Below are 17,266 nucleotides of genomic sequence, written 5' to 3'. Positions count from 1 at the left end.
GTGTGTGTGTGTTTCCATTCATCTATGTTAAAAGATTAGTAGAATGAAAGATGCACAAAAATTCACAAATTTCACATGTACATAAATGCTGTCTTTGCAGGTGGCACTGGTGTATCCAAACAATGATCCTATTTCCTTCATATGTTCATTTTATGGCTGCATTATGGCAGGTGTTGTACCTGTGCCAGTGGAAGTGCCTCTGTCAAAAAGAGTTGGTGGCAGTCAGGTTGGTTCAGGGTACTACTTTGTTCAGGGGCTGAAAAGGGTAGAGTATTTGACAAGAATTGGTATTTTTCATTTTCTAGGCACAAAATATTTTAATACGTTCACATGCATGGTTTGGCAAAAGTCGATGAATGTTAATGTGAACTTCCACTGGTAAAGTTAGCAGACTGAGGGGGTTTTAGAGCTTGTCTCCACACAGAAATGCACTCATTCAATTGATATTATTATTTTGATGGTTAGTGTTAGTTGGTTACTGGTACTCTGTTGTGAGACATGGAGATGATTCTTTCTGCTGCTTTTTTCAGGATGCTGGTGGGCAAGGTGTAGGCTTCCTGTTGGGCAGTCTTAGTGTATGCTGGGCTCTAACATCCGAAAACTGCTACAAAGGCTTGCCTAAATCGAGCAACGGGGAGGTCATCACTTTTAAAGGTGCTGTCATTTAGAGCAGTCTAGATTTAATGCACATGCAAGACAACTGTTTTTCAATATAATAATATTCAAGTGTAAGATCTTGCAGGCTATCACGTCAATAGGATACTGACAAATTGTGTGTTTGAATGCATCTGCACATTCCTTGACAGGTTGGCCTCGACTAAATTGGTTTGTAACGGAAAACCTCAGCAAGCCACCAAAAGATTGGCAACCCCCACCTCGCTTGTCTGAAGATGTGCCTGCATACATAGAGGTTAGATCCATGATTTGAGTTAATTAGTAGAAGAGCTTCCTTTGAACAGCATTTAAATCTTTCGTATTCATTTTTGTGCTTGGTGTGTGTATATATGTGTGTGTGGAAGGATTTTTACAATATTGATATGCTGGTTTGTTTATAGAGCTTCCAACAGTATGCAGCCAAGATGGTGCAAATGTTTAAAAAGTTATATCTTGCTTTGCAGTATGCAATAAATAAAGATGGAAGCACTGTGGGAGTGACATCCACGCGCAATACCATGCTTTGTCACTGTCGGACGCTGACAGTGGCTGCCAACTACACAGAAGGTTAGAAACCATGTTCTGTGTGTTTATCACTCAAGGGAATGCTTCAAGAAAGAGGAAGCGATTTGTTTTCATTAAATTGTTCGATACCTGTTTTTGCTGTTCTTTTTTCTGATTTTCTGCTGTTGTTATAAAGGGTCATGGAACAGCCTTAGTTGTGAACATGGCGTAAAACTACTGTTATGAAGGAGACATGCTCATTCAATGTTTTTGAAGTAGTTGTGTCCTTCAAAACTGCTTTGCAAAATTAAAAAACTTGTATATACCCAAACTGAAAAGAGCTAATTGAAGAGCATGCTGAAGTAGGTCCACGTGCAGGCTTTAGTGAATTCATGTCCTTCATGTTGTAAGTGTATTCTGTTTCAGGAGAGGTGATGGTTTGTGTCCTTGATTTCAAACGAGAAGTTGGGCTGTGGCATGGAATCTTTTGTGTAAGTGTTAAGCTTGATTTCTTTTTCTAATTTGGAATATTTATTGGAAAAAAAAAACATCGCTTAAATTTCAGTATCTTTTCTTTCATCCTTGTCATTCGGAACAAATGTGACATTGTAGATGGTTATAAATATAGGTCAATTCAAAACATCTTTATTCTTTTCAGAAAATCATTTGTTTGTCATTGTTTTGGGAGACAGACATTTTTTAAAACTAACTTATGATCACATAACTGTTAGCATTTACACAGGCCTGTGCAGCTAAAAGAAATGAATTATCGTGAAGCTCAAAGATTAAGTATGAAACAGGTAATTTGGTATTCTCTCTTCAGTCATTTTAAACACTTTCATAATCATATGCACACATTCTTCTCATTCCCATTTTTCTTTCCTTTTTTTTTTGACAATGCATTTTGACAAATATGTACAGTGAAGGTTTAAAAGAAATAATTTGATGTTAATTGCAGAGTGTCTTCAATGGCATGCATGTGATATTTATTCCTTATTCCTTGATGAAAGTTGACCCAGCATCTTGGATGAAAATGGTGACAAAGTACAAAGGTAAGGCACCACGCCAAAAGAATATTGTTTGCAAAAAAAATCAGCTTGTTCATGAGATTGAGGGTCTCACTAAATGCTGAACATTGCATTGTCATTAGCTTAAGGTGCCCAGACCTGTGTATCCTTACAGGTTTCCTACATTTATTACAGAAAAACATCATTTTATCGGTTGGAGCTTCACCTGATTAATCACTGAATCAAGATTATAAGTTTCTCCCAGGAATTAAACGCTTTTTTACAGGCTTTTATTATTGGCTAATTTTCCAAAGGATAAACATGACTGTTCCTATCTGGAAAAAGCAGATTAATTTTTTTTCCTGTACCATCTAATTGAAGAGTAGATTAGTAGCCAGCTGATAACCTTTTAAAAAAATCCTGTACAAAACTGATCTAAAAATAATTAAAAAATTATGTGAAAGCTGTACAAAATAAAATTTAAGATAGTTAAAATGGAAAGACGTGTATTATGAAAAGTGCATTTTTGTTCTTTGCAGCATCAGTAGCTGTTGTAAAGTCTCGTGATATGCACTGGGGGCTGCTGGCTCAGAAAGACCACAAAGACATCAGCTTCTCTTCTCTGCGTTTGCTTTTAGTGGCTGATGGGGCGAACCCTTGTGAGTACTACATGTCTTAGGAGTGCTGTTCTCAACTTTCTATCATTTGCTTCCCAGCTTTTGAAAAAATTCAGTTGTTTTACTTTTGGGTGGCTGGAATAAATACTAGTTTTCTCAACCTTTGTCAGCATCAAGATTTGTTTGCTCATTTTCTTTGTTGTAAGATTGAATTTTATTTTGTGCATGTGTAATAGTTCAGAGTATGCAGACAGTTTTAAAATTTTGCAGGGTCACTGACATCTTGTGATTCATTCCTAAGTGCTTTCCAGTCAAAAGGCCTGAGACCAGAGGCCATTTGTCCATATGCCAGTTCTTCTGAGGCCTTGACTGTCTCCATACGCAGGTACAGCTTGTAGCTGAGTGTGTGGGGAGTAGAGGTGGGGGAAAGGTCTTTATCAATGTTTGCAGGATGATTGCTTTAAGTAATGTTATGTAAAGGTACTTATGTTTAGCACTTTTTTGCAACATTTTTCATGTGTTTGAGAGAGTAGGAGGGGGTTTCCCATGGTGCACACTGACACAGAAGAGTGTGTTTGTGTACTTGTGCACAGAAGTGGGTGTGTGTGAAGGAGAGAGGTGGGCCAACGCTCATAAAAGTAAAATGCTTGAAGACTGAAAAAACATCATCTTTCTGCCATATATAGGATTAATTTAGACATGACATTGGAGTTTGGGAGAGCATTAATCTTGTGTCCAGTAATTTCATATTTTTACTGCATACCTAGCTTTCCTTCATGGTTTCCACTATTCCGTGGTAGACTCCCCTCATTGTGTCTTGCGCTGTGTGCTAGGCCAGGGAAGACAAGCAGCAGCGCAACAGGCCGTGGTATCCTGTCCATGCAAGGTCTGAGCTATGGGGTGGTCCGTGTGGACAGTGAGAACAGCCTCACATCTCTCACACTGCAGGACTGTGGCCAGGTCATGCCAGGAGGTCAGTGAAAGCTCTGCAGATGCCTTTGTCTTCCTATTGTCTTTCAGAGTTTAGAACTGATAACATATTTAGCTCTAAAGTATTGATTGCTGGTCTTGGTGAAAGATTTCTGCATGGTTTACCATTGATGATTAAGTTGATTAATGTTCATGTTTACAGCCCTGATGGTGGTGATAAAGCTTGAGGGAGCTCCCTACTTGTGCAAGACTGATGAGGTAGGAGAGCTGTGTGTTTGCTCAGGATATACAGGCACCAGCTACTGGGGCCTCCAGGGTCTCACCTTGGCCACTTTCCAGGTACAGCCTCTCATGGCAGATGGGCGGCCAGTTGGTGACAAGCTTTATGTGAGGACTGGCCTCATTGGCTTCCTGGGACCTGTGAGTACCAATTATTTCAGCCTGTTATAAACAAGCTTCCGTTTCTTCATTATTTGTCATTATTTGCTGTTTCTGTTAACACTGTATGTTTGTTTTGAATTTTTTTAAAACATAACTGTTACAAAAAAATATCCAGCTAAACACATGCATTCTAGATCTTGATGCCTTCTTAATTGCCTTTGATTGCTTTTATCTTGAGCTAACCAGTTTCTGTAGTGGTACTTAACATTTAAATCAACATAGCCTTCTTTCATTTTCTTTCATTTTTGCTGTTGGTTATCTAAGAGAGAAAAAGGACAATGGATTAATACAGATGGGAGTTTGAGGTTGCATCATCAGTGATTGTATTTCCTGTAATTCTAGACTTTTACTGATTTGTTTTGAATACTACATGAGCTGTCAGTATAATTTATAGCTGTGATTCTGTTTCACTAGTTTAAAAAAAATGTAACTACAAGAAAATAAATATGAAGAGCCTCAGAACTAAGACATGGCTGAAAAGTAGGCCACCTTGCAAGTGGGAAAGAGGTCCTCTAAGAGTAAACTAATTTAGAGAAGTTTATGATTATATGAAAGAATGAATTTACCATACAACATTACAGAGAACTGTGACTTTGGAACAGATCCCAAGGGGTATTTTGCAGTATAATGTATTGGGATTTGATTCTGTGTCATATGGAGTAAGATGGGAAATGATCTAACACACAGCTAAAGTAAACATTTGAAAAGTATTAGGAGATTTTTGTTGGGATTTTTCCATGGCAGGGAGGGCTTGTGTTTGTGTGTGGGAGCAAAGAAGGGCTGATGCAGGTTTCTAATCGGCGTCACAACACTGATGACATCATTGCTACAGTGCTGGCAGTGGAACCCATGAAGTTCATCTACCGTGGAAGGTGTGATAATTAGTAGGATGACAGCTAGCTGAGAATTCTTTGATACATAACTAAGATATTAGATATTTGGATTAACAGCTAGCATGAGGATTTGATGGTTCATACACTGATTGCCCTTATAGGTCTCTATAGGGAAAACTATAATAAATTTTTATCTTTTTTTTTTGTCAGTTAGGACACAACTTTATTCCAGAGGCTAAAATTAGTACTTATTATAGTCGTTTGATTTGCGGCCCTACGCTCCACTGGGGGCGAATATGAACAAGAAGAATAGTCATTTGATCATAATTAACTTATAAGAAAAAATTAAAGTGCAAACTAAAAAAATAATGAGGAAGAATGATTAAGTTTGAACTATTTATTTCTTGATCACTCTATGCATTTTCAGCATGTGCTACATGTGATTTTGTGTGTCATGTTATATTACATGTCACAATTGTTTAAGCCAGACTAACGTATGTACATGCTAAAGTATGGTGTTGGGTTAGTGTGTGCTGTGTTATTTGAGTTCATATTGAACATACTCTAACGTGTGAGTAAGATTTTAAGTGTAGTGTGCATGACATTATAAGTGTGCATTTGTGTAAATTATGCAAGAGCTAAAAAAGGATCATAATCTGTCATCTTTTTAAAGCTCAGCACAGTTTTTGCATGAGAAATGAAAGTAGTCAGCAGTATGTTAACTGCTTGCATGTGAGCGTTAATGAGCTTGATAAGTTCATTTTAACAAGGTCCTTTGACTTGGATTTGTGCAGGATTGCCGTTTTTTCCATTAGAGTGCTGCGTGATGAAAGAATTGTGATTATTGCAGAGCAAAGACCTGACTGCACTGAAGAAGAGGTCAGGGAATATTCTTTGTTTCACTTGTTTTTCAGAATTAGTTGCATTTTTTAGCAATTTTATATTTTATAATTACAAGCAATTAGGGGTATTGATTGCTGCTTAAGCAAAGTCTTTTTTGAAGACTAAATCCATTTTCAGTTAGCTCCAAATATTTGTGTTTGTGTGTGGATTCAAGAGAATTGAAGGGTGATGTGTTACTTCATTCGCATTGGTTGCTGTTTGTGTATCAGAGCTTTCAGTGGATGAGCCGTGTGCTCCAGGCTGTGGACAGCATACATCAGGTTGGAGTGTATTGCCTGGCTCTTGTCCCACCCAACTACCTTCCCAAGGTGAGCTGGCTATCTTGACAGGACATTTTGGGCTGAATATTCTTGCAGTACCAGGGCTTCTGCTTACGCAAACAATTGCGTACAGTACGCATTAAAAGTTCGTAGGACCCCTTCAATTTTCGTCAATGGGGTCCATTCAAATTTGGGCGAAGAACAGGGACCCCTTAAAAATCTGAAGAAGGGGTCCCTGGGACCCCAAAGAATTTAGCCTTAGCAGAAGCCCTGCAGTACCATATGAAATGTTGTGCCCTGATTGTTCTTACAGTGCTGTTCAGATTTTCTGTGCCACAAGAGATTTTCAACTTAGTATTCAATCACTATGTAAAGTGTTATATCTATTATCCATGTATTTAACATTTTTGGGCAGACATCTCTTGGAGGCATACACTTACATGAGACAAAGAAAAAGTTTATGGAGGATCCCTTCATCCTGCCAATGTTCTCATGTGTCCACACACATGTGTCACCAATTTGCCAAAGCCACGGGAACTGCATCCAGGTAAAGGCACGATCAATTTTTTTTTTGTTTTTGTTTTCACCCATTCCTCCCCATCTGTCCACTAACTGTACACTAGATAAATAAAAATAGTAGCAATTATTTGGTTAACATTTTTAATGAATATACAGGAAGAAGTTGTGTTATATTTCCTCCTACTGTGAAGAATGTGACAGGCTTTGATAGCGTGTCATCACGTGTCATCTTCATACAACAGATATCAAACCATCAGCAGTCCATGTAGGAAACATTGTGCAGGGTGCCCGCATGGCTTGGGCCCAGGGTCGTGACCTGGGCCTGTCTGAAGAAGAATCAGAAGGCAGAAAGGTAACTGCTATGACAGCAAAACATCCTTGTACATTGCTTTCATTATTTCCTTCTTAGACTAGGAAGTATTTTTATTTGGTAATCATGGATAAAGTGACCATTGTCCTTCATTTTTCTGAAGCTTACAGAAATTTTTGTGTTACTGTAATCTATATGCCTTTTACATGGTGCGTTTTTTCTTTTACATTAGTTCTAATATATATTTGGATAGAAAGTGTGGAAACAAATTATTATTACAGTCTATAGGAAATAATGCCAAGGTGAGTTTTGTTAATTGTATCCAACTGTTGTCAGCATCAGTTCCTGACAGAGATCCTGAAGTGGCGAGCCCACACTACACCAGACCATGTTCTTTTCACAATGGTTAACAATCGGGTAAGTGACAGTAATGATTTTCTTTTGTTTTAAATGTATGTTGATACAGCATTAACAGCCTGTTATAAGTATTTTAAAAATGTTAAGTTTGTCGTAGATGACGGTTTGCATCACGACATGTAGATTGTGGCTCATACTATCATAGTTATTAACAGCTTGGATTTTTTTAAAGTGAAGATCATTATTATGAAGGGGAAAACCAATATATTTCTGACATCATTCTTACTAATTTTCATGTTTACTTTTTTTCTGAAGAGTGCACTCAGGATTGTCAATGTTCCACATTTCTAAGAACAACTTTTGTTCACAGAACCAGGTGCAAATGAGCTGTAGCTGTTCACAGCTGCACAAGCGAGCAGAGAGAATTGGCTGCATGCTGATGGAGAAAGGAAAATTCAATCCTGGTGACCATGTTGCCCTTGTCTTTCCACCAGGTAGGCAGTGGACTGGCACAGCGTGCAAAAAAAAAAAAAAAAACCAAACTAGCTTCACAGTGATGTGATGGTCCCATGATGATTGATGGAATTTGTTTGCATGTGTGGGCATAGAAGTTTGCCGTCTGTGTGTGAGGGCTTTTTGTGTTTCTGCACTTGTTGGTACGGGTTTATGTTCTCACATGTCGGTGCCAGCTGTAGCGATGTATTATTCCTGTAAGATTAACAAAACTTTAATTTTTCTTGCAGGGGTTGATTTGATTGCAGCATTCTATGGATGCCTGTATGTTGGTAAGTGAATAATAAAGAGAAGGGGAGAGACTAAATATTTGCATACTTATTGGTATTATACATATGAATCCCTATTTATATTGCTACAAATATTGTTGAGAGAATTTCAATAAATTGTCCATTTACTCTTGCATTATCCACATTTTTGAACAATACCCCATGGTGTTTAATGAGTGGCATTGTGCTAAGGCTTTATATCCTGTTGTCAATATTACATTGATAAAGTCCTTTCTGTTGGTTCTGTCCATAAGGTTGCGTTCCTGTGTGCATCCGGCCACCCCATCCTCAGAATGTGTCCTCCACCCTCCCCACTGTGCGCATGATTGTGGAGGTCAGCAAGGCAGTTGCCATTCTCACAGGTGGGCACCATCATCAAGCTACTGAGGTCAAAGGTCAGTCTTTACTCAGGTTGTCTTCATTACTATCTCATGAACCCATCATTCACTTGTCCACAGTAAACGCAAGACAGATTTTCCTTTAGATTGGTTTGGCTGTTTGCCACGAATGCAACACACTTCTTGGACAAATTTTAATTTTATCCTAAATCCATGCCTGATATTTCATGCATTCAGGAAGCTGCAGCCATTGTGGACCCCAAGAACTGGGTGCAGCTAATGGACACGGATGAAGTGCCAAAGCGCCGGCTGGCCTCCATCTATCGTGCACCAACACCTGAGATGATCTGCTACCTCGATTTCTCTGTCTCCACCACTGGTATGCTGGCAGGGGTAAAGGTCAGTTCAACAAAAAGCCTTTTCAGATGCAAGATAGATTTTACGCCTGAAACTGGGCAAATTTAACTTTCTGAAGGTTAGGTTTCCTGTCAGAAAAATTTTGCAAAAACTATTGCCACTAGATTGCAGCAGAACACTGCCCTGACCTATACTCAGGTTTAACATTTTATCTGGGAATCAAATCCAGTTACTCTGAGTAATGCTTGTGGTTAACCATTATTTTATAAAATTCCAAGCCTTTGTAATTTTTGTGTTTAATGCCAAAGAGGTTAACCTATTTAGAGAAAGGGGTTCTGGAGAGATAGTTACTTGTTCATCAAAAAGAAAAATAGATCATTTTGTGTTGCACAGTCAAGTATATGTGTGTGTATGTGTTTTTGTTTTTTTAAGATGTCACATGCTTCAGCTACAGCACTATGCCGTGCTCAGAAGCTGCAGTGTGAATTGTATCCCTCACGTGTGGTCTGTCTATGCCTGGACCCTTACAACAGCCTGGGTTTTGTTCTCTGGTGCCTCAGCAGGTATGCTATTTTCTTACCTCATAGACAAAGCTGGCTGAAATAGTTTTAATTATAAATATTTCCTAGATATGTAGATTAACCTTATTCAAAGTTTAAAAAAAAAATGCTAGGCATTTCTTTGTTCCTTTTTTACATTAAGTTTGACTTGATTTGAGAATATGAGTGTTGGTCTCGCAGCTGTTATTGTAAATACCTTGACCACTGATGACAAGAAGTATGTTGAAAGCTAAAAGGTGCTATTTCAGTGTTCTGTTTCTGTACAGCGTGTATTCTGGACACCACTTCCATACTGATTCCACCATCAGAAGTGGAGACTAACCCAGCTGTGTGGCTGACGGCTGTCAGTACTTACAATGGTTTGTAGTGCTTGCAATGCCTTTAGAAAAATTGTACTTCCCCGATTTTCTGCTGTTTTAAGTTTCATACAATTTGTTGTATAAGGAAAACATTTTTTAGACATGATTATCAATCTCTAGACACAGGGCATGTACCAGCTACACTGTATGATTTGTGTTTTCTGTATTTGATTTTATTCTTCATTTAGTACGGTTGTTTATTCTTTTATAGTTCACATGTTATTTGTTTTCCTGTCCTTCATATGCTGTTCATGTTTCGTTCTTGTTCTTAAATGCTAAGAACATGCTCCTTAGGAGTGTGAGTATGTGCTTTTCAAATTTTGCATTATTTATTATTATGGTTAAAAAAAAGTCAGTGCATAATTTAAAGTGCATGTCAGTATTCACAGAATAGCTCTGCATGTCATTCATTCAGATAATGATGATAAACTACTAAGTAATCTTTTTTAATCTTTATTGCTATTATGTATTTTAAGTGCACAAACTCCACATGTTAGTATCATTTAAATCTCTTCATTTCAGTGCGTGACACTTTCTGTTCCTATGGTGTGATGGAATTGTGCACAAGGGGCCTAGGGACTTCGACAGCAGCCTTAAAGGTAAAGGCTTGAAGGGTCTGCCTTCTATTGTCATCGTGTGAGAGATATATCTGGGGGAAGTTAAGGGGATATGAATAAAATTATTTGCCGTTAGTGATGTCACTGTGAGTTTTGAATGTGCTGTTGCAGGCAAAAGGAGTGAATTTGTCATGTGTACGGGCCTGTGTGGTTGTGGCAGAGGAAAGACCACGAATACAGTTGACAACATCTTTCACCAAGTTGTTTGCCTCCCTTGGTCTAGCTCCTCGTGCAGTCTCCACCAGCTTTGGCTGTCGTGTCAATGTTGGCATTTGTCTCCAGGTATAATATATTTGTTATATTAGGCAGGGCTTCTGCTAAGGCTAAATTCTTTGGGGTCCCAGGGACCCCTTCTTCAGATTTTTAAGGGGTCCCTGTTCTTCGCCCAAATTTGAAGGGGCCCCATTGACGAAAATTGAAGGGGTCCTCCGAACTTTTAATGCGTACTGTACGCAATTTTTAGCGTAAGCAGAAGCCCTGTATTAGGTATTATTTTAGTGGCAATAGCTACGTGAATATAGACATTACAATGCGTTGTAAGTCCATCGAGAAACTGAATAAAACATATTTAACCATGTTACATGTTTGTATTTAACTAAATCTTAACCATTTTAGGCATTTATAGTCTTGAACAGCATAGAAAGATAAAAAAAAAAGGAATGTCCTAAAAATTATCAGTAGCTGTCTGCTGAATGGGTATGTAGTCTTTCCTGTCCTGCACTCTGTGATCCATACCTATGCTTTATTGTCCTTAATAATATGATTTTTATTGTTAGTTTTGTAAGCCTTGCTTTAAGAGCACAAAAAGATCCACTCCATGAAAGAATTTGTCAGTGCACATATCGACATGATAAATAAACTGTGTCATGTCGTGTGTCTGTGTGTGTTTTTCTGCAGGGAGCTTCTTGCCCTGAACCATCAACAGTGTATGTGGATATGCAGGCTCTCAGAAATGACAGAGTCACTCTGGTTGAGAAGGGAAGCCCCAACAGTCTTTGTTTAATGGAGTCTGGGAAGGTATGTATATTATGTTAGGGGATTGCAGGGTTAAATTAAATCTCTGCATGATAAAGCAGTGTTTAACTACAAAGATCTTGAACTTAAGGCTGAACACAGGTGTGGATATTCATGCAGATTTTTGTAAACAGAAGCTGTAGACACCCACCTTAGATGTTTAAAAATGCTGAAGCACGTGATCTGTGAAGTATAGTACATCCTGCATTGTCTTAAGATTTTTTTATATAGGAAATAGGATGCCGATTATCTTGACATGTTTTGTGCACATTTGTTACTAGCTTTTGCCAGGTGTGCGTGTGGCCATTGCCAATCCAGAGACAAAGGGTCAGTGTGCAGACTCCCACCTTGGAGAGGTTGGTAATGCATCCATCTTTATGTGAAGATGTGAATTGTCCATAAATGTAACATGTCCTTCCCCCTTTCCCACCACCACCTTTTTTTTTTTAAACCTCATGCAGATAATTTGATCATCTTTTTCAAAGTAAAATTTTGGCTGTTTTGCATGGTAAGGATCATATGAGCGCATCCTTTCAGGTGACTGCAAAGTGTGCAAATCACAGTCTTACTAAAATCCATACAATGACCGTACCTTTGAAACAGTTTGCAAACCAAAAAAAAAAAGAAAGGAAGAGAAAAAGATTATGTTATGAAAATATCACAATGAAAAGAAGATGGTGTCATATATTGTGGTTTATGCATGTGACAGATCATGGTGAACAGCCCACACAATGCAAGTGGCTATTACACCATCTATGGAGATGAATCTCTGCATCACGACCACTTTGACTCACGCCTGGCCACTGGTGACACACAGACGCCCTATGCTCGCACTGGCTTTCTTGGCTTTATCCGCCGTACTGAACTTACACAGAGTGATGGAGGTACAGTGACAGAGCATGTGCTTCCATGTGTGAATGAAGTTACACATTGATAAATTATGGGATTTTAGGGGCTATTGTGGGTTTTTACTAAAATTAAAACATTGCATTTTCATAGATATATTTTTTTTTCCTGCAGAGCGGCACGATGCAATCTTTGTTGTGGGAGGTTTGGATGAAACTATAGTTCTTCGAGGAATGCGCTATCATCCAATTGATGTGGAAACCAGTGTTTTGCGATCACATAAGAAGATCTGTGAATGGTATTGTCTATTTTTAGTCTATTCTTATTTAGGTTACAGCATGCTTTATAAATTCTGTGCACTTCATTCTTACACACTTAGTAGTGTATGTAGGCCACAAAGCTTAGGAAACTACAATTGTTTGTGAAAGTTGCCAGCAGATGGACCTTAAATGTGCCAACCATGTATTTTGGTTAGAAATGTGTACTGTGCCTTTATGCTACTTGACCAGTTTAACATAGCAGGATCATTGTGTTAGCCAAATACACTACCAGCCCTAGAAACAAAGCCACAAGAGGCGTTGTAGTCCCCATTCTGGCAGATGAATCTTGGCAAGATGTGGGAGACCTGTCCATCCTGATTGAAAAACAGACATTTGGGACAATCTGACAGGGTTTGTGAATCATGGACTCTTTGCTGCCACCAGAGTAATGAGAAAAATTGATTTCCATATCAAAAACTAAAGGGAAGCCTGGTCCATTGGTTCAGAAGGTTCCTGCTAAAAGTAGTCAAAGTTGAGGTCTAGCAGCCATAGTAAAAAAAGGAATGTCTTATGGCTGTCACGTGTTGCTTGCCATGGGATATATTTGTGTATTTTGCAAGAGGAAGAGATTTTTTTTTTTTTTGGAAACAGTGCATTTAGCCTGGAGTGATTCACACTAAATTCATCTGTTTTTGTATGATTATGTACAGTACTTTGAACTGCCTTTGATTGTCAGTAAAGCACTCAATAACTAACCATGAATCTTATCATAGTACTGTATGAAAATAGTAGAATAGTATTAAGATAGCAAGTCACAAATGCACATATAGAAAAACTGTTGTGCAGCAGTCCAATATATATATAGCACTTTTGATCTTTAGCAAGCATGAGCCCTGCTGTTTTCCACTTTATTTAAGACTTTGTTGTTCTTTGCTTGTCATTGTGACTTTCCCACATTATCATTTGCACCGATTCATTCTTGACTGTTGCAGTGCCATGTTCACGTGGACAAACCTGCTGGTGGTGGTTGTGGAACTTGATGGCCAAGAAAACGAGGCACTGGATCTTGTGCCATTAGTCACAAACGTGGTTCTGGAGGAGCACTACCTCATTGTTGGTGTTGTGGTTGTCGTTGATCCAGGTGTCATTCCCATCAACTCTCGTGGTGAGAAACAGCGCATGCATCTGCGTGATGGATTCCTGGCCGACCAGCTGGACCCCATCTATGTTGCATACAACATGTGAGGGAGGTTTCATTGTGGAATACAGCATATGAAGGAAGATTTATTTGTGACATGCAAACGTGAGAGAAAGGTTTCCTTGTGGCATGTAGTATGTGGAAAACCAACTGCAAAATATTCTTGTGAGAAGCGGTGGATCATCATTTGCAGCATGCACGAGGGAAGCTGGTGGAGCAGTCTAAGGATGCCAGGATAGAGCAACTGAGAGTTCTGAAAACTATCGTCCAGTTTGTGAATATGAGTTTGGAGGGAGTGAAATGCAGAACCTGATAGCTTCAGCATAGAAGCTTTGCATGGTGTCTAAAGAAGTGTTCAATCCACAAGCACTATCACTATGACTTTTCTCATGCAAGGTGATGTCTGTGCATCAACCTGTTTTGTTTTCCAGATTGACTAGTGTCGTGTTCTGCATGGAGTACCAGCGTGTGTTATGCATTGGGTCTCAGTTCCAGCATTGAAGCATTTATAAATAGAACGTTTCTGAAAATGGTGTTACAAGAATACAAAACCTTCTCTTCTCCTTTTGTTTTCTGCCTATACTAAGAATCAGCCCTCTGAGCTTTCAGTGATGTACATTTGTGGCACTGTGTACTGCTCGCATGGAGTTTACACTCCTTGTAAAACTTCAGGAATACAAGTGATAGATAATGATAAAAAAAAACCCCACCAAACTTGTACACAGACTTTGAGCCAGTGTTCGCAAAGGCAGCAGTAGATGAATTTGCATGACAACAAAGATGATAAGAAAAGCAAGTTAAAATCTTAGACAAGTATACACATGCAGTGCTGCAATACCCTTCAACATCCTTTCATTGATTTTAGGATTCTTTTCTGTAACAATTTATTTTTTATTTTTGTGCTTCTTTCTCTTAAGACCAGTACAGTGGAGCAACAGTTAACACCTGTCACCAATACAGTGAGGGTTGGCAGTCCTGAGTTCAGCTCTCATCTCAGGCATGTTGCTCTTTTTCTGCATCTGTTTACAGGGCTGTCTGCCTTGCCGTGATATAGCCTTAGTTGCTGGATCTGCGTAAAACACCAATTCTCACCACACCCACCCCCATCTTTCTCTTAAAGAGGCTCTTCCCTAGTTGGGTTCCACTCAAAATTAACATGAGGTATACCATTTAGAAACAAGAGCAGTATCTTGAGTGTTGCAGACGGGTTTGATTTCTCACTGCTTTGAGTCTTTGTGCAACTGTATAGATCTGTTAAGAGCTGGTTCTGTGGACTGTAACCTCTTTTTGAGCAGTACATGGTGTCATTAACTGTATATCTGTGGGGCAGCAATGGTTGAATTGCTGTTTGTCTGTGGAGCAGGTCACACGCTGAGATTATGCCTGAAACAGAGAATAGAGCATTTATGCAGGTGGAACAGAGCAGGGTGTGATTCACTGGACACTGGTATAAGTTCATCTAATGATGATCGCTTAAGGTTTCCACAGGTGAAACTCATTATCATTATACTGTACTAGTAGAATAAAGGTGGTTAGGGCATTTATGGTATACACCAATCCTGTGCCACTTCATCTTCAGTAATTTACAGTTGATAAGCTTGTGCTGTCCTTTTTTGAATTTGTCATCACTTTTCATTTCAGCAACATTTGTGCTTGGAGAGTTTTTATGCTTAATACACTTAATTCAGGGAACTGAGAAAAAACATTCTTTATTATTGGAAAAAATTCTTGATGTATGAAATGGCTCTCTTCATTGCTGGACAAGTGGAAGAAGAAGAAGAAGGCTGACGACATTTCAGAGAAGGAACACGTGGAGCAAGGAAACCAAATCCTTATCTAGGTTGAGAAATATTGTTTGGATAATGCAAAGGAAGATGTCATTGTGACAGTCTAGTTTTCAGGCATCAAGACAACCGACGTAAGATTAGGATTAGAAAATTAGCAGAAACCTTGTTATCCAGAAGATGCTGGCTAAATATTTGTTTTCTTTCTTTCTGCCTGCCCTTTTCTTCTTTTTTTTTTTTGGATATAGTCTCATGAGGAAGGGTGAGTTTCCCAACAACTTACTTTATTGTACATCTTCCTGAAGTGTGCAAGGAACTGTGATGAACCATCAAGGAAAGTCATATTTCATGAGACCTGTGTGTTGATAGGAAAGGTCAGTGTTAGATTATCTGTGTTTGAAAAATGAAATGTAAGAAACTGGAGAAATGAAAGATTGTCTGTCAGGCTTTTTGACTGAGAAAAAAATTTTCTTGCATAGTATTTTGTGCTTCATTCCAGTACATTTAACTTGTACCATCAGACACTTGAGTGTTGAGGTAACAGCAACATCAAAACAGATAGCTCTTAAAAATAAGTGCAAAACTCAAAATGCTTTCTTGCTTCTGCATGCTAGTCAAACTTTATATTTTTGTTTGTTTATTTTGTTAGAACAGCCCACTTGGCCGCTAATTTATTTTAATGTCTTTAGTACAACTTTGGTTGTCTTGTACATAGCTATGTATTGGCTTGCTTGTAGTTTGGACTAAACAGCGACTGATGGTAAACTGTGCCGCTTAAAAAAAAGTGGAATTTCTGTAGAGTGCTGAACTTTGGCTGTGATAAATGATAGTTCCATCAAATCTGAGCTGTTAGTCTCTGTACAGATGGCAGATGATTCTCTGTTGTGTTTCTGCCAGCAACAGCAGCGATGGGCATATGGCATAGCTATCACAGTATCTACTGTGAGATGACAGAGCATACAGCATGATTTTTTTGGCATTTATATGGAACAGCCTTTTAATTAAATAATTAAAATGCTTCATGTAGGACGAGAAACTCTCTGAATGGCTGCTGTTTTTGTATCACAGACGTTTCATTGCCAGAGTTAACTGAAAGTTTAAACAAGCTTCAACACTTCACCTTGGACGTGCTTTTAGACAAACAATTTTGTCCGCCCATAACATTAAATACCAAGGTCAAAAGGTATTTGATTATGTTGAGAGAATGCATATGTATAACAGAGAAATTTTTGTTGGTTAAACCCAATATCTGAATCTCTGCAGATTTGACATCATAAACAGGTAGGGGCTGAACTTTGAACTTCAAGATTTAAAAAAAAAATCTTTGAAGTTTTTTTTTTTAATGGTGCTGGGAAGAGGATGATGTCTTCTGAGCATTTTTTAAATTCCAGATAATCAAGGGCACCATGATCAGATGTATTCTGTTTAGCTGTCATGTTGTGGAACAGTTATTTTTTGTGTGTTTGTCTGCTTATTAAAAGAGCCCTTCAAGGCCCAAGCAACATCGATTACAGGTTAAATATGTATTACAAGTACCACAACTGTGGGAGTCTTTCATTCCACAGTTTGTTTTTGGTTTGGTTTTTTTTTTGAGAGGGGTAGGGGTGGAGGGGTTATTTTTGTTGTTTTGGTTTTTTTTTTTTTTGCATGGAGAAGGGCATTTTATTTAGACATTAAAGTGCCAGATTGTGTCATTTTTTTTTCTAATTAGCTTAACTGTCATGTTTTTTCATTTGTATGTATATATACACTTCTAATATTAATGTGAAGCTCATTTTATATGTTTTCTTCAAATGGCTCAAACAGTCTTTTAGTT

The 17,266-nt window shown here is 38.4% G+C and overlaps 1 protein-coding gene across 1 annotated transcript in view; it reads left to right on the top strand.

Moving 5' to 3' along the window:
* LOC112570212 (disco-interacting protein 2 homolog C-like) overlaps positions 1 to 14,370 on the top strand; it is a 40,508-nt gene extending 26,138 nt beyond the window's left edge. The window contains 32 exon segments of the mRNA XM_025248543.1: positions 101 to 226; positions 531 to 654; positions 807 to 910; positions 1,119 to 1,221; positions 1,585 to 1,649; positions 2,117 to 2,210; positions 2,705 to 2,824; positions 3,053 to 3,167; positions 3,616 to 3,755; positions 3,915 to 4,132; positions 4,898 to 5,025; positions 5,781 to 5,865; positions 6,099 to 6,197; positions 6,565 to 6,610; positions 6,613 to 6,696; positions 6,911 to 7,020; positions 7,315 to 7,395; positions 7,706 to 7,829; positions 8,079 to 8,120; positions 8,372 to 8,478; positions 8,480 to 8,512; positions 8,693 to 8,854; positions 9,245 to 9,375; positions 9,639 to 9,657; positions 9,659 to 9,731; positions 10,254 to 10,330; positions 10,460 to 10,630; positions 11,246 to 11,365; positions 11,644 to 11,718; positions 12,072 to 12,246; positions 12,383 to 12,506; positions 13,461 to 14,370. Coding sequence (XP_025104328.1) covers positions 101 to 226; positions 531 to 654; positions 807 to 910; positions 1,119 to 1,221; positions 1,585 to 1,649; positions 2,117 to 2,210; positions 2,705 to 2,824; positions 3,053 to 3,167; positions 3,616 to 3,755; positions 3,915 to 4,132; positions 4,898 to 5,025; positions 5,781 to 5,865; positions 6,099 to 6,197; positions 6,565 to 6,610; positions 6,613 to 6,696; positions 6,911 to 7,020; positions 7,315 to 7,395; positions 7,706 to 7,829; positions 8,079 to 8,120; positions 8,372 to 8,478; positions 8,480 to 8,512; positions 8,693 to 8,854; positions 9,245 to 9,375; positions 9,639 to 9,657; positions 9,659 to 9,731; positions 10,254 to 10,330; positions 10,460 to 10,630; positions 11,246 to 11,365; positions 11,644 to 11,718; positions 12,072 to 12,246; positions 12,383 to 12,506; positions 13,461 to 13,713 — 3,528 coding nt within the window. The 3' untranslated portion in view covers positions 13,714 to 14,370.
* Positions 14,371 to 17,266: the final 2,896 nt, after the last annotated feature.

This window comes from Pomacea canaliculata, linkage group LG1 (assembly GCF_003073045.1).
Source record: "Pomacea canaliculata isolate SZHN2017 linkage group LG1, ASM307304v1, whole genome shotgun sequence".
NCBI classification, from domain to species: Eukaryota; Metazoa; Mollusca; class Gastropoda; order Architaenioglossa; family Ampullariidae; genus Pomacea; species Pomacea canaliculata.
The sequence above is the reverse complement of the archived record's forward strand: the minus strand, read 5'-3'. Positions and strand labels throughout refer to the sequence as shown.